General features: G+C 34.9%; 1 protein-coding gene across 1 annotated transcript; it reads right to left on the bottom strand.

Moving 5' to 3' along the window:
* Positions 1 to 6,712: 6,712 nt before the first annotated feature.
* LOC110800859 (palmitoyl-acyl carrier protein thioesterase, chloroplastic) lies at positions 6,713 to 11,779 on the bottom strand. The gene is made up of 7 exons (XM_022006185.2): positions 11,038 to 11,779; positions 9,801 to 10,485; positions 9,543 to 9,676; positions 9,015 to 9,128; positions 8,519 to 8,690; positions 8,295 to 8,363; positions 6,713 to 7,304 (listed from the first exon to the last, which is right to left on the bottom strand). Exons 2-7 carry the CDS (start codon positions 10,305 to 10,307, stop codon positions 7,035 to 7,037), a joined length of 1,266 nt encoding a protein of 421 aa, XP_021861877.1. The 5' UTR covers positions 10,308 to 10,485; positions 11,038 to 11,779; the 3' UTR covers positions 6,713 to 7,034.
* Between the last annotated feature and the right edge of the window lie 2,966 nt (positions 11,780 to 14,745).

Below are 14,745 nucleotides of genomic sequence, written 5' to 3'. Positions count from 1 at the left end.
CCACTACTTCACTACTCCAATTTCTCCTTATCCCATTACTTAAGATTAATTATACGGTAAGCTCCATCTTCATTCTTCAATATGGAGTATAGCAACAACTGCTTCACCGGCCCTATAATTGCTTTGCTGATGTTGTCGTTATTATCAAATCTTGCAACTTCGCATCAATGTCGCTAATTCTCTAATACTCTTCAGAAAATCAGGGCTTTGATTTCTCTATTTCCTATACCTAAATTAGGTAAGTTCCATTTTTTCATAATTCTTATTTCACTAACTTCAAGCTTTTGGAGGTCTGATTTCTACACAACAATAATTAGCTAATTGTTGCCTGAACTTGTGCAACTATATTCTATTTGGGCAGGATACGTGGGTCTCATACAAACTAACAAAAACTTTGCAGACTAAATAAAAGTAAGCCACGCAAATTATTATTATTTGGGGACCCTTTATTAGGAACCACTGAAGGTTACCATGTGATGCTTCGATACAATTTGACTATAGGGGTTAATGGAAAACTGATTTCCGAACATCAAATATTTTGGCACATTGTGTGTGACAATATAACTTTTTGTGCTATACTCATAAAGAGGTGAATCAAAATTATTTTCCGGTCAAGGAATGCAATATTTGAGAATTACCTCCTTCGTAATTAATTTTAGATGGGTCGTTTGAGGGTTCGACACAGTTCATTGCTTAGGACAATACCCGTTGCCGATCACTTGGCACGGTATGACGTAAGGTGCTGCAGAGTGTAGATTCTTGGCTGCTTGGAAAGGTACTAAAGTGGGTTGGTGGGATTGTTGAGTGGGCTAAGGGGTCTGCTACATCTTTAAATTTGTGGCAATCCCTTCTTTTCCAATTTATAGCTACATTCTACTAATTCTGAGAGGAGTACTAATTCTTTTCCAATCTTTAAATTTGTTGCATTATTCTTTTGTTTTCCCAATTTTCTTCCCATTTAACTCTTAAAAACTTACTATTTGGTTAGTAATTCCCTGCTATGACTACGTTTATCTACTTTCAGAGAAGGCACGTGTCTTATACAATGTAATTATATTTTGGAAACCTTTAAAAAAGATTATTCACAAGTTCTATTAATCGAATTTCACATTCCCTTGTATTATTTATTTTGCGGTCTAGGCTTACAAGTTATGAAATGTATATAGACAAGGAAGATTGTACGTGGCTCATAGAAATATGTCATAAACCAATTGACACTGACCATCGAGGTAATTTTTGGACTCTTAATCGGTAGATTGAATCATCATCATCTCAATATGCTATGTGGATCAGTTAGGTTATTGAATCAATATACGACTTTGTTGTTGTAGTTAAGTTCATTCTACCAACGATTCAGTTAAAGTCAATCGAGGTTTACTGTTATAGTTAAGGTCAACCTACCATTGAGTATTTGTTTTTTTGGGAAGGTGGCCAAGGCCTGGAATAATTTATGGAGTGATATTAATTTTAGAAAAAATCATAGCTTTGGCTTCCCTCTGTGCTGACATATAACGAATACACTTGATCTTAAGTTGCATGCTGGAGTCCGAATTACGAGTACTTTGTTTTCACTTTCATTAATTGTTATTTTGATGTAGCGAATGTACAATTGTAAAGCTTGACAGGGTAACAGTTGTTAGTTTATGCAAGGTTTACCATCTAAAGTTGTAGAAATTTTTGTGTAATCCTTTATCCTAGGGTTTCCTATCCGATTCGAGTTAGATTTTTTGAGGTCATTCAATAGAACGTTGTTCCCACATTCTACATATACTATACAGAGTGGTTGCTTCTAATTTCAGGCTTCAAATTCCACTTACCTCTTAGTCTCCAACTCTAAAACCCTCAATGAGCTCATCAAATTTTGCGATTCTCAGGTCTAAACAAAGAAATGAGATCCGATACTCAGATCCATCTCTCTCCCTCTCTTCTTATTTTACCCAAAGATGCGGCACAATTGAATTTGGATAGACGGGATGTTATTAATTTGAATTCGTCTTCTTTATGAAAGCTTAAATCAGCAACTAATTGGTATAACTCCTTAATCTCTTCCTCTCTATTTATATTCTGATTTTTTCCCTTCGAAATTTGATTTTTAAGGGTTGATTTAGCATTTTGGTTCAATTGGTTAATTTAGCATATCCATCCTAAGTAGTTTAGTAATGGTTGTCGTCCTGTCATTATTTAGAGGAGTACCTGTTTGAAGCTACTCCTATTATCAAAAGGTATTAATTTTGTTCTTGTTGTTTTTGTGTGGTTTGTAGTTTTCTTTGGGGATATTCGTCGAACACCTTATGGGCATTATTTTGTTTGCATATTGTATTGTATTGTATTGTATTGTATTGTATTGTGTTAGTTGTTGTATTTTGTATTTGTTTTGCGTAAAATTGAGTATTTTTTGTTCTATTAATGGGTTTTGAAGGTAAACGTGATCTGAGTAGTTGAAGTATGGGAGTCCAATTGAACAGTTGCCTGGTTGGCTTCAATCCGCCAAGGTTCTTCAGTATTTAATGATTGCAGATTGTGTCAAGTTAAAACGGTTGAATTTTGTGCAGCATCTTGTATCTCTTGAAGAAATCTTTATCTACAATTGTCCAAAGCTGCGGTCTCTACCTAAAGTGTTTTACACACTGCCTGACTTGCGCCTACTCCACGTAAGAAACTACGTCAACTTAACTTATGCACTCAAGGAATGGTTTTCCAACATTCAGGTACTCACTCTAGTGCACTAGCCTTAGTTTGACTGATCCTATAAATCTGTTTCAGAATGAATTTTGTTTCATGTGACTGCAAATCTGTGATCTCAACTCTTTCTCAAGCAGGAGAAGTTTGGTGCTCATCCTCCATCTCTCTCTTCAGTGGCTGGTTCTGCTAAAACAAACTCATCCTCGCCTCATTTCAGTTCAAAATCTAAAGGTAACAGTCAATAAGTCTGGGAAGAATCCTTGTATTGAATGATTTGAGATTAGTAGAGAACCAATTGAATACTGGAGATATTTTTCCACTGAAATTGTTGTTCTGAATGTACCTGTCACTAGTAACTGCTACTAATACAGAGGATCCCCAAGCCCTTTGCATGATTGCTGGAGCAGTCGCTAATATTTGTGGCAATGGTAAAGCATGGATTTCATAAACATCTTAGTTCCGAAGTGTCTTAATTGAGATTTATTGTTTTATCTTCTTGTATGAAGGACATTGGGGTCTTAGATATTGGATCTCAAGCAGTTTCAACTTTAATTTCAGCTTTCCTGGGTCTGGTAGTTCATGTTTGCAGGCTGGATTTTGTGTATGTGTTTTGATTGTTGGTCTAAGCTGCACACATTTACTGAGTTCGAAGGAGATTCATGGGTATTTCAGTCAGATGGAGGAGGTCCAAACACGTGATGTATGATGTTGTGGCTTGTGGATCAGAGCATGCAGTTTCTGTTTTATGTGTTTTCAGTTTCGAGGTGACAATTTGGTGTTTTTTTTGAGCGATTTGTTTTACTCGGTTTCTATTTTGGCAGGATTATTGTAGATTGAGGTTCTGCTGTTGCATGAGGGGATGTTGTTAGTGAGGTCCTGCTATTGTTTGGAGCTTCTGCTTAGAGCTAGCTATTATTGCTTGGAGTTGTTGCTTTGAGCTGGCTACTGCTGTCTGATGTTTCTGTTTGCTTTTTCTTGGACCTGCTGCACGCTGGTTATTAGGAAATGTAGCCTTATTTTATTTTATTTTGGAATTTGGTGGTCTTGAGACAAAAGTTGACCTTGGTTGACTTTTTTGTTTTGATTATTAAATTGCTTAGCCAAACAAAAAAAATTGGTGTTTGTGGATGTTTATGTAAACAACTATGAAATTATATCAATTGAAATTATTGTCTATCGAATATGTTAATTTCACATTCGTGGTTGTTATACATGTTAATATTATTTTTATATTTAAAAGAATAAAAATGTTATAATCATAGTAGTAGTAGTAATAATAATAATAGTAATAGTAATAGTAACAACAACAATAATAATAATAATAATAATAATAATAATAATAATAATAATAATAAATTTTAATAGAAAAATATTACCTATTAATTAACAAGGTGTTATATTAGTTGGCAAAAATTGATACATAATGTAGAATAAAGTGTTACTATATGTCAAAAGATGATTGAAAAATGTTACCTAATAATCAACAAGGTGTTACATTAGTTCACAAAAGTGATACATAATGTCGGTAAAGTGTTACTATATGATTGCAAAATGTTACTAAAGATAAGTAAGTGTTACCTAAGAAATAAAAAGTAACACTTTAAAAATGATACCATTGATATGAAAAAGTGTTACATAAGAGGGTTTATGGTAACACTTTTAAAAGTGTTACCATAAGTTACCCAAAGTGTTACATAAGACCTTAGGGAACATGGGCGGATGTATCACCCACTAAAGTGTTACCTATTGTCTATAGTAACACTTTTACCACTTTATGTATCACTTTTTGGGTGTTACTTAAGGTTAATTATGTACTAGTGTTGTTCTAAAAAAATCTTAAACTTTAATATTATAAATTACTTCCTCCGTTTCACAATAGATGCATCGTTTCTCATTTGCACGCTATTCATCAATCAACTTTGACAATTATTTTTTCACTGTTGTGTAAGAAAAAACATAGTCAAGTGAGATCTTATTAAATCCGTATTAATGCAAGGATTCCAAATATCAACTTTTATAATTTTTACTTATACGCATTCAGGGATATTAATGTTTAAAGAAGCGTATTGACATACGTGCAAATAGAAATGATGCATCATTTGCAGAACGGAGGAAATATATAATGGGATCAATTCAACGACATTTTACTTGATAACATTTTCTTTTAATAGATTACTAAAATATAAGGTCAAAGTTTGTGTATGAATAATAGTAAAACTAAAAGTGTTGCAATTATTTTGAAACGGAAAAAGTATATCTTTAAAAAATTTCCCCATTAATTATTTTAGTTGGTCCTTGATTATGAGTTCCTAGCTACTATTTGTTCCTTTTGTATATACACGAAGCTTGCGTCCATTAAAAATCTCTATTGATACTGATTAGTTTGTTATTAAATTTGTCAGTAAAGGTGACAATAGGGGTCAATTTCAAGTTGTGTCAAAAATTATCAAAAATAATGTATAACTTGTTATTAAAACGTAATGTGAATGAGTTAAATTAGGTCGAATTCAGATCATTCAGGTTTGGTTCAGGTTGAATTCGGATTTCTCTCGATAACTTTAAATCGGATTCGAGTTGAATTTTCATGTCTAGTCAGACATTGCCAACTCTAATAATTAGTAGTGTATTAATAGACTAACAACATTTAAATTTATACCAATATTATACTAAAACCTATACAAATAGAGGTTGTTTGCGTCTCAAAATAGACGCTTGCGGTTATTGCAATAGCCAACCCCCAACCGAATCCACTTGCATAACTTTTCGCTGGTACGGAGTAATAATAAAATAAAGTTGGTTAGAAAAAAAAAAAAAAAAAAAAAAAAAAATTGGGAACAAATAGAGTACTCTATATTTAGTCTTTTAGACGAGGTGGCTAATTGGCTACCCTGTCTTTTTCCTCACATTTTTCAGGCTGTAGATTTCAATTTTAGTCTTCACAAGTAGATGGATACATAAATAAAAACAGCTGTCCAAACACTGACAGCCCATCCCAGCCCATCCAAGCCCATTAGTGTCTATCCATTACTTCTAGTGAGCCCATAAAAAGCAGCCCAGGGCCCACTAAAATATTCTCTGTTTTTGGATTCTTTTCTTTTGACAAATTTCCTTGAAATTACAGCAAAGAGAACCAAAGTTATTATAAAAGTGCCAACTTCAAACCCTGGACCTTTACAGTAAATATGCACGTGATTTCCAGTATACGCTTTTCTTTTTCCAGGCAACATTGCTGAGGGGACCAAACTCTCTCTTAGATTCTACTGTATCTTGTATACCACCATGTGTCAGTGAATGAAGTGTGACACGTCTCATCACTTTCTGGAAGTGTGTGTGAGGAGAATTCTAGTGGTTGTTGCGGACCGAGACTGCTCGTGAACTACTCGTGTTTGACACGGAAGAAACTCCGTCAATGCTCGACTCTAATTGGTCGACTGGAGTACACATTCGGCTCAAGCAGATTCGACTAGAGCTCGTGTTCAACTCGAAATCTTAACGTATCAAACCCGGGTCATCATGACTCAATTCAAGCTTGAAGTTTTTTTTATATTAAATCGACTTTTTACATTAAAGTATTAATAGATTCTTTTTTTAACCATAAAAATGAAAAAGTTGATTTAATAGATATTTGATGATCGAGGCTCAACGAGCTTCGAGGCAAACCGAGCTCGGTTTTGAAGTTTCGAGCTCACGCGCGCTTAATTTCACAGATTCGACGAGCTTCAATCCTGCTTTCACAAGCTTCGGGCTCGAGCCGAGCTTGCGTAAGCTCGACTCAGGTCGTTAACACCCTTAGTAACACCACGTCAACTATGTTACTCCCATCTTATGGTATCAGAAAACAGGAGTAGAGCTGAGAAATTAGTGATGTACTTTGCAGTATTTCTGTACGTGACAAGAATAATATGGGTGAAAAGGCGAAAATAAATGCATAAAACAAGGTAAAAGGGAATATCTGATTTGTCATTATTTCCCAAAAAAGTGAATAAAACTATAGATATGAAAAAAGAATGAGTGAAATAGACATGTGATCTGAACAAGAAACTCACCATAATAACCATTTCCAAAAAGAATCAAAGAACAAAACATATCCCTAATTTCTTATCATTTGTCCTACCATGATCATTAAGATGAGGAAGATGAGGGAGGGGAGGGGGAGGTAGAAGATACAATACCATAGGCTAATTACATTGTAGAATCATTCAACAAAAAAAAAAAAAAAACATATATTGGAGAAAAAGGGTTAAAAAAAGGGTAAGAAAAAGGAGGAATGAAAGCATTTGAGAATCCTGGCCAAAGATTTGATTCTGCACAAGAATATCAGGTAGAGAGAGAGAGAGAGATGGCCATGGCCACTAAGCACTCTCTACTGGAACTTGACCCAACATGCCGAAGTTCTTAGCATGCTTCGGCCTCCACTCGGTTCTCCCCCTTACAACCTCAGCCCCGTCCTCAAGTCGCAACAAATGCTGACACTCCACATTCCCAGAATCTTGGAGTCCGCCAACATTAGCACCCATGACAGAAGTCAGTGACTGTAGCACATTGTCCTTTCCACACTCCCTTCTGTACTCCAAAGTCATTCCTGAGAGTTCATGGGTCTCTAGTATTGATTGTGGAGCACTCTGCCATCCAACAAATTTGATTTATCATTAGCACATTAATCTCAGAAATTAATGTTTTTAATGTAAATCCATAATAATATATGGAGAGTAATGCCATAAAACTAACCGACACTTTCCAAGTTTTAACTGTATTGCTTCATTCCCAAAAAACGGAAACACAAGAATTTGTTCTGTACCTAAAGGCGGGGAGCTAATCATATTTTTAAATTTTGTATTAAACATTTCAGGACGAAAACAATAGCAGAAACAGAAGTTACAAGTTAGTAGCAATTGGGTTGGAACCAAGTGATGGAAACATGAACCGAAAAACCGCCAGAATCCAAACGCACACCGGAAAGGTTCAAGCGGGATTCCCCCTTAGTTCTATTAGGTTCCTGGAACCATCTCTAGACTACTACTAGGACATTGTTTGAAGGACAAAGCGTCACTGCAAGTACAATGTTTAGGGATAAAGCATTTTAGTCTAGAGCTCTAGACTATAAAAACATTTAGGGACAACATCATTCTATGCTGGTAGGGCAAATATTATCTTCTTCCTTTTTAAATCTCTGTTCATTAAGTTACTCCAAGAGTCCAAGGTCTCTAATGGCACCAATACCACCATAATTCCTCTGCAGAGGCTTATGCACAGCGACACAGGGCACAATAGATTAACTAAGCTCTGTGATCCCTCTAAACATGTAAGTAAAGCAAGGATTATTTGAGACTTCTAATCCGTCTTTCCATTGTCACTTGTTTGTTTCATTGTGGTGTTGATCTGTTGTCTGATCTTAATTTAGCCTGCCTTAATGGTCAATAAAGTGGGAGCTTCAAACAAACACATCAGCCAAATTAAGACCGTACAAATCAACACCGCAGTGAAACAAACAAGTGAAGATGAAAAGAAACCAAACCCAATAAGATGACTTTCATAGAGGCAAAAGTGTCTGACAGGTAATGTGATCCATCATGTAAAAAAAAAAATTACTGAGGGATATAAAAAATGGTTACCTCAAGGATCCAACCAATGTACTTAACATTGTTGACATGCTGATTGACATCCAAATCATTCCATCTAGGCTGCAGATTGTGAATTAACCATCAGAGAAAAGTATGGACATGAAATAATGCATGATCAAAGATTGAGGACTTAAACCAATCAATCGCCATCCTAGGGCCGGGTTTATGACCACACAAAAAAAAAAAAAGTACTGGTGAGGTAAAGAGTAACTTACAGTAAGCCCAGAACGGATATGTTCAGCAGAGTTGTCATCAAGTTTGGTAAGCTTCCTCCCATCCTCCGCAATAACAGGAGGAGTATCCACAAAGAAAGGCCCTATTTCTGCACGCACTTCATCTGGCATTTTCGACAACCTCCTCGTTTGTTTATTCATCATCACCCAGACACTGTTAATTCATAATACGTATTTGTTAGTTACCTCATACAACATACTCCTAATATATCCTCAAAAGGAGAGGATAGTTTATATGTTAATAATGCAATTTGGCAACGTAAACCAGCCTTCTCCTTGATTCCGCTACACAGAATCAAAGTATCAGCTAAATATAAGCCCGTAACGAGTTGACCAAGTAATGCTAAAAGGTATGTCTAATTAAAATATATAAGAACAAAATATTTGGAGAAGTCCTTTCAAAATAGCCGTAACATGAGAACCCTTAGAGAAATGGAGAGCACAAAAACAAATGTACAAATCAAGTACTATTGCCAACCTTGAGGCTCTCGTGAGAATTTCGCCAGTCCTGCAGTCTCTAAACAGCCAGTCACGGCGCATACCATTCTTCCCAGATGAGCTAACCCAAGTATCTACTTGAACAACATCTCCCCTGCAGAAGTAAAAAAGGAGAGTCATTAAAAAAGATTAATTCCAAGCTAATTCCTTTTTCCAAGAGCCGCGTCACCATGATGCTTTCCAGTCACCCAAATCATAAAACATGCATCTTTAGGATTCAATTTGAAGTTTGTACAAGTCAAGAAGAAGAAAAGAGATATCCCAGCATAAAAAACAAGTACAACTAGATTATCAAAAAAAAACAAGTACAACTAAAGATAGTGCTACAAATATAGACATACCAAAGAATGTTATCTGCTAACGATGAGCAAGATAGAAAAGCATACAACACTTTGGACAAAATAAAAAACAGGGAATCAACATTTAGCATTTACCGTCAAACTAGCCAGTCATTATCCAGAATTCATAGCAGTAGATATGTGAATGAAAAAAAGTTTATGTAACTTACCAAGCTGGATAACGATCCACGAGAACCTGCATTCGTGCAACCACCCAAATTAGATTTTTTTTGCACATTTCTGGGGTTGCACCAAAGCCATCACCCCAAAGGCCAGCTGATTTCACATGATTGAGTGCTGTTTCCTGCAGAAATACAGCTTACATGATAAGTCGGTAACTTAGGAAAAACTCCATAAGGGTATCAATTAGGAAAAATTCCACTCCATCTCACAACTCACAAGCATCCTTAAATAGTTAAAATCAATACCTGCAGATGGTTCATTAACGTGTCTATATTAGCCGTTCCATCCGCCCCTATCTCATATGACCTAATAGAGAAGTTCTGTCTGAAGACAAACCCATCTTGAACCATCCTCCCGAAGCCAAAAGGGTCAATAAGCACGTCAGAGCGCTTTGGTTTCCAATCAAGCATCATCCACTGCTTCTCAGCAGCCAAAAATATAGTAGTAATTGCAGCAAGAAGCATGCTCCAATCAGGCAACTGATTGATAAAGGTCCTAGGGGGAGGAGATGAGCTTTCTTCCCTCACTCCTTCCATAGCTGAAGAAAGGCTAACCGAGTTACCATTAATCTTCTTCGGGGGAGCTTGTGCATTGGTTTTGACTTTCAAACCCCGGGATGAGCCGGATTTCGACTTGATGCCACTGGTATCTAAATTTGAGGAACCAAGTTTATTCGATGAGGGTTTTGAGTTCGAGTCAGGAGGTAAAGGAACAACAGGCAAGAAAGCAGAAGTTGCAGCCGTGGCAACCATGATCACTAGCTCAAATTACACACCAACAGATCAATCAATTCTTCCAAACAACCCACACCACAAAATCAAAAAGAATTCCAACCAAAAATATCGAAAATCGCAAGATATGTCGAGAAATCAAAGCCGAGTCACTGTATCATATCCTCCATGAAACATTACAGAGTTGCACGCATGAAACCTGAATTCAAACACCAACGCAAACAAGTACTCGTATTAAATACAGTACTCAATACATATTTATGCATACAAAGAGCAACTATACAGTGAAAGTACCTGCAACAAAATTGGACCACCCCCATTTAATCAGAAACATTCACCAATTAAATATGATGTCAGCATACAAATCAAATGAACTTAATTCCCAGAAAATATAAGAAATTTTAAGGTAGCAAGGAAAAAATGTTCTCTTTCGGGAAATTTTTAATTAATTAGTTGTTAGAATCAGGCAGAAAAACAGCAAAAACATCAGGCCAAAAATAAGCAAGCAAATCATTAAATTAAAACTAAAATAACCCCCAAAAAGTAGAAATTGGTAATAATTTCTCATAAACCCAATTCAGATCTGACCTTAAATCATCCAAACAATGCGCAAAAAGAATCGAGAACAAATACCCATCTCAGACATTGCATTACAAATTCAACCCCATTAAAATAACACAAATTAAAAATCCATAATCCATAAACAGATCAAAATCGATAAAAAAAAAAATCAAGAAATGAAAAAAAATACCTGGGATTTATACGTCAATCGGTGGAGTTGTATTTAATTTCTTCAAAAAATAAGTTTCCTCCTTTGTGTTTCCGCAGGAGGTGAGAGAAAAATGAGGAAATTTACAATAAAATAAGAACAAGCCCTATTTCTATTTTTAATTTTCGGTGTTTGTTTTTGTTTTGAGAGTGGGTTTCGTTGAAAGTTGAGAAAAATTTCGCCAGAATCCAAAACGTTCGATTATAAATATAAAAGTTAAAATTTAAAAATAATAAAGATTGCAAAAATTCTCTCTCTTGTGGAAGAGGAGAAAGAGAGAGGGAGATATATAGAGAAGAGGAGAAATTGGTATTTGGGTGGCGGAGACAAATATGTGTAATGTGTTAAAATCCAGCTATACTTGTTCTTATACTATCCACCTGGCCGTCTTCTTCCTCCCGCCTCCTCTTTTTAAAAGTAGACTTCTACTACTACTCCCGGTATACCTTTCTTTTGCCCTCCGCCTTTTGTCGCTCGGCTCGACTCAACTCGAATCGAAAGACCTTCAGTCAAAATTACAAGATCTTGAGTTAAAATTGTGAGGTATCACTATTCTTTTGGTTGATTACTTTTGATTCGAATGAGTCTCACAGCCAATATAATTTAATAATGTTGGAAAAATTTTATACTTGAGACCTACTTCGTATCATATATATAGCCTCTGATCTTATATACTAGGCTAAAGAGCATGTACATTGGTTGGCTTTTTAAAAAAGCTCTTGAAGGGATCTCCACCTTCTCTCTACCACTATCTCTATACAAGACACACTCAAGAATTCATTCCTAAAAATACCCAACATTGGTTGCTTCCTCAAGTGAGCTCTCCAATCTCATTTTTATCATTTAGTAGTCCACAATTAATTGTCTTTTTAACCAAAGTTACTATCTACTTTTTAAAGTTACTCTCACTTTTCAACAAGAATCAACTCTTGAAGGGCTCTTGGGCAAGAGCTACCTTGAAGTAGCTCTCCATGAAGAGCTACACAAGAGCCCCTCAAGAACCACTCAAGAGCCCCAATGTTGGCCAATAGATAGTTCTTGTTGGAGAGTCACTCCAAGAGCCCCAATGTACATGATTTGATACGGAGTATGTTTTAATTGACTTTTTGGTGCAATTGAGCCACAAGGTCAAGCGAATAATACAAATTACAAATAGGAGAATGTTTCATACCAGAGACTTATCGTGTATGTAGCCTCCAATTTTAACCACTAAGGCTTTGTTCTGTTCGACTTATTTCAGACAAAATAAATTCAAAAATTTTAAAAAAACAGATATTTTAACACATAAATAAATCTATTTCAGTCAAAATAAGGTTTTTCGGATAAAATAACATTAGATAAGTTCAGTTAAGTTCAGATAAGTTCAGCTAATATAAGTTCAGACAAAATAAATCGAATAGAACGGAACCTAAACCAATAACTCGTTGGTCTTGTAATTGAAGATTTACACGCACTCGCGTACAACAAATTTATTAAAATCGAGGTAACTTTTACGGTAATTTTGTAACTTTATACATGTATAGATTGATTTTTTTATATTATGAAATGATTTTTGATGGATAAAGTTTTTAAAGAATTGAAGGGTTGCATGATTATAGATTACCTTTAAATTATACTTCACACACTATGGAGTGATTTTCAAAGGATAATTTTTATTAAAAAGAAAAATATTATTACTAAACATTAAATAACTTTTAAGCATTGTGGGTGACTTTAGGACCGTCTTATAATATTCATTGTCCACCAAATGTAAATAAGAATTTGTGAAAAAAATTATACTCCAAACTCCTTGGTACTTAATTAATTAGTTTCCTTATATAAGTTACTCTCTTTCTAGCTAGATTATTTAGTAGTCTTTTATTATGTTTTACAAATCTTGTATATTTAATTTATAAGATTTAATAAATTGGTGTGATTAAATAAGAAATATACCTTATACATACATGGATTGATAAATTATTTACATTTTATATAGAGGTTATGAGTTCGAGGGTTAGAAATTTGAAAAAACAAAATTTAAATGTGAAGAGAATACTAAAAGCAATTTAATTATTATCATGACTTGGCACCATATCAAGGGATGATACATGGAAAGTTACCATGTACTTCCTTCGTCTCTTTTTGTTTTTTACGTTTGGTATTTTGCACGCGTTTTAACGATTAATTAATGTGCATTGAGATTTTTCTAAGTTTTCATGTAAACGAGAAAAATTGCGTTTATTTATAATGTTTTCAGTCTTATCAAAATTCTGATATTGGGAAAATGAGAAAAAGTTAATGTCCCTATGGAAAAGTGTGAGAGATTAAATTACCTAATGGATTTAATTGGTTAAATAATAATTGGACACAAATTTTGATAGAATATTAAATCATTTATGTGATTATATAAAAGGAAAACGTAAAGAACAAAAAGAGACGGAGGGATACTACAAGAAAAACTGATTTTAGCGACTACATTTTGCGACTATATAAAATTTTCAGTCGCAATAATATTTTTTGCGACTGAAATTGCGGTAGTCGCTCAGTAGTGGCAAAATTGCGACCACCTATAACTATTGCGACTACGTGGCTGCCGCAAAAAAATGCAAATGATTTTGCGACTGATGTTGCGACGGAAATTGGTAGTCGCAGTGTTGTTTTATAAAAAAAAGTAGAGTAAAGTTCCGTGTACTAGGAAATTTCACCCTATCCGGATTTCACACTTATTAAAAAAAGTAGAGTAAAATTCTGTGTACTCCGGAGTATGTGTTTTGATTTAAATATTTTAATTTTGATTTTAATATGATTTTAGTTGGGATGATTCCTTATGATCTAATCTAATACAATGGGTTTATAACCCGACCTAGAGTTAATTGTATGATTGTATCTTACTTTTTTAAAGCCAAAGGGAATCGGTTCTGTTAACATATAAAGTTATATCCAGGTGCACGGTATATCCTCTTATATCTTCCTTTATATGTGAGGAGGAATAAAGAGACCATTTAATGAGCATAAAAATATTCTTGATTGTACGGTGCATTCAGATGCACCTAATAATTTTCATATATACCTAATCGAGTAATGGGACAATGCAAATTAGAATCTTGATCCAAGCCTCTTGGATTGAGTCTACTTTACATGGTCTAATCTTAGAGACTTAAACCCTATTTTTTTAACGCATAACTGGGATTATATTATATTAGAAAGCAGGTTCTACAACAACCGTCGGGTGATCCAAAAACTTACATCCCGACGGAATGACGTTACAATCAAACCTACGAAAGCTCAAAAGGCTATACAACAAAAGGTACCAAAACATTCCCATCACAGCTTACAACTCTTCGAGAAATACAATTATGCTGGGGGAACCAAAACCAACCACCACCCGGTTTAAGTCGCGCCTGCTGGTCTAATCTTAGAGACTTAAACCCTATTAAGTACTACTAAGATGATAACTTTTATCACACAACTGGTTATACGTTGTGCATTGTACAATCTATGTTTTTTTTGTTCACGTGGAGTCCTCCAAGTAAGGGATATGAATGAGAATATGAGCAAAGATACAATGTTGGTTTTATACTCCCTTCGTATTTTGAAAAAAGATACACTTTGACCGACACGTAGTTTTAGGAGAGGGGTTAAATTTATTAAAATAAGATGAAATTGGGTTAGTGTGTGAATTATTTATTATAGTAAAAAGATGACGTTAGT

Source organism: Spinacia oleracea, chromosome 2 (assembly GCF_020520425.1).
Source record: "Spinacia oleracea cultivar Varoflay chromosome 2, BTI_SOV_V1, whole genome shotgun sequence".
NCBI classification, from domain to species: Eukaryota; Viridiplantae; Streptophyta; class Magnoliopsida; order Caryophyllales; family Amaranthaceae; genus Spinacia; species Spinacia oleracea.
Note: the sequence above shows the minus strand (reverse complement) of the source record. Positions and strands in the feature narration are given on the sequence as shown.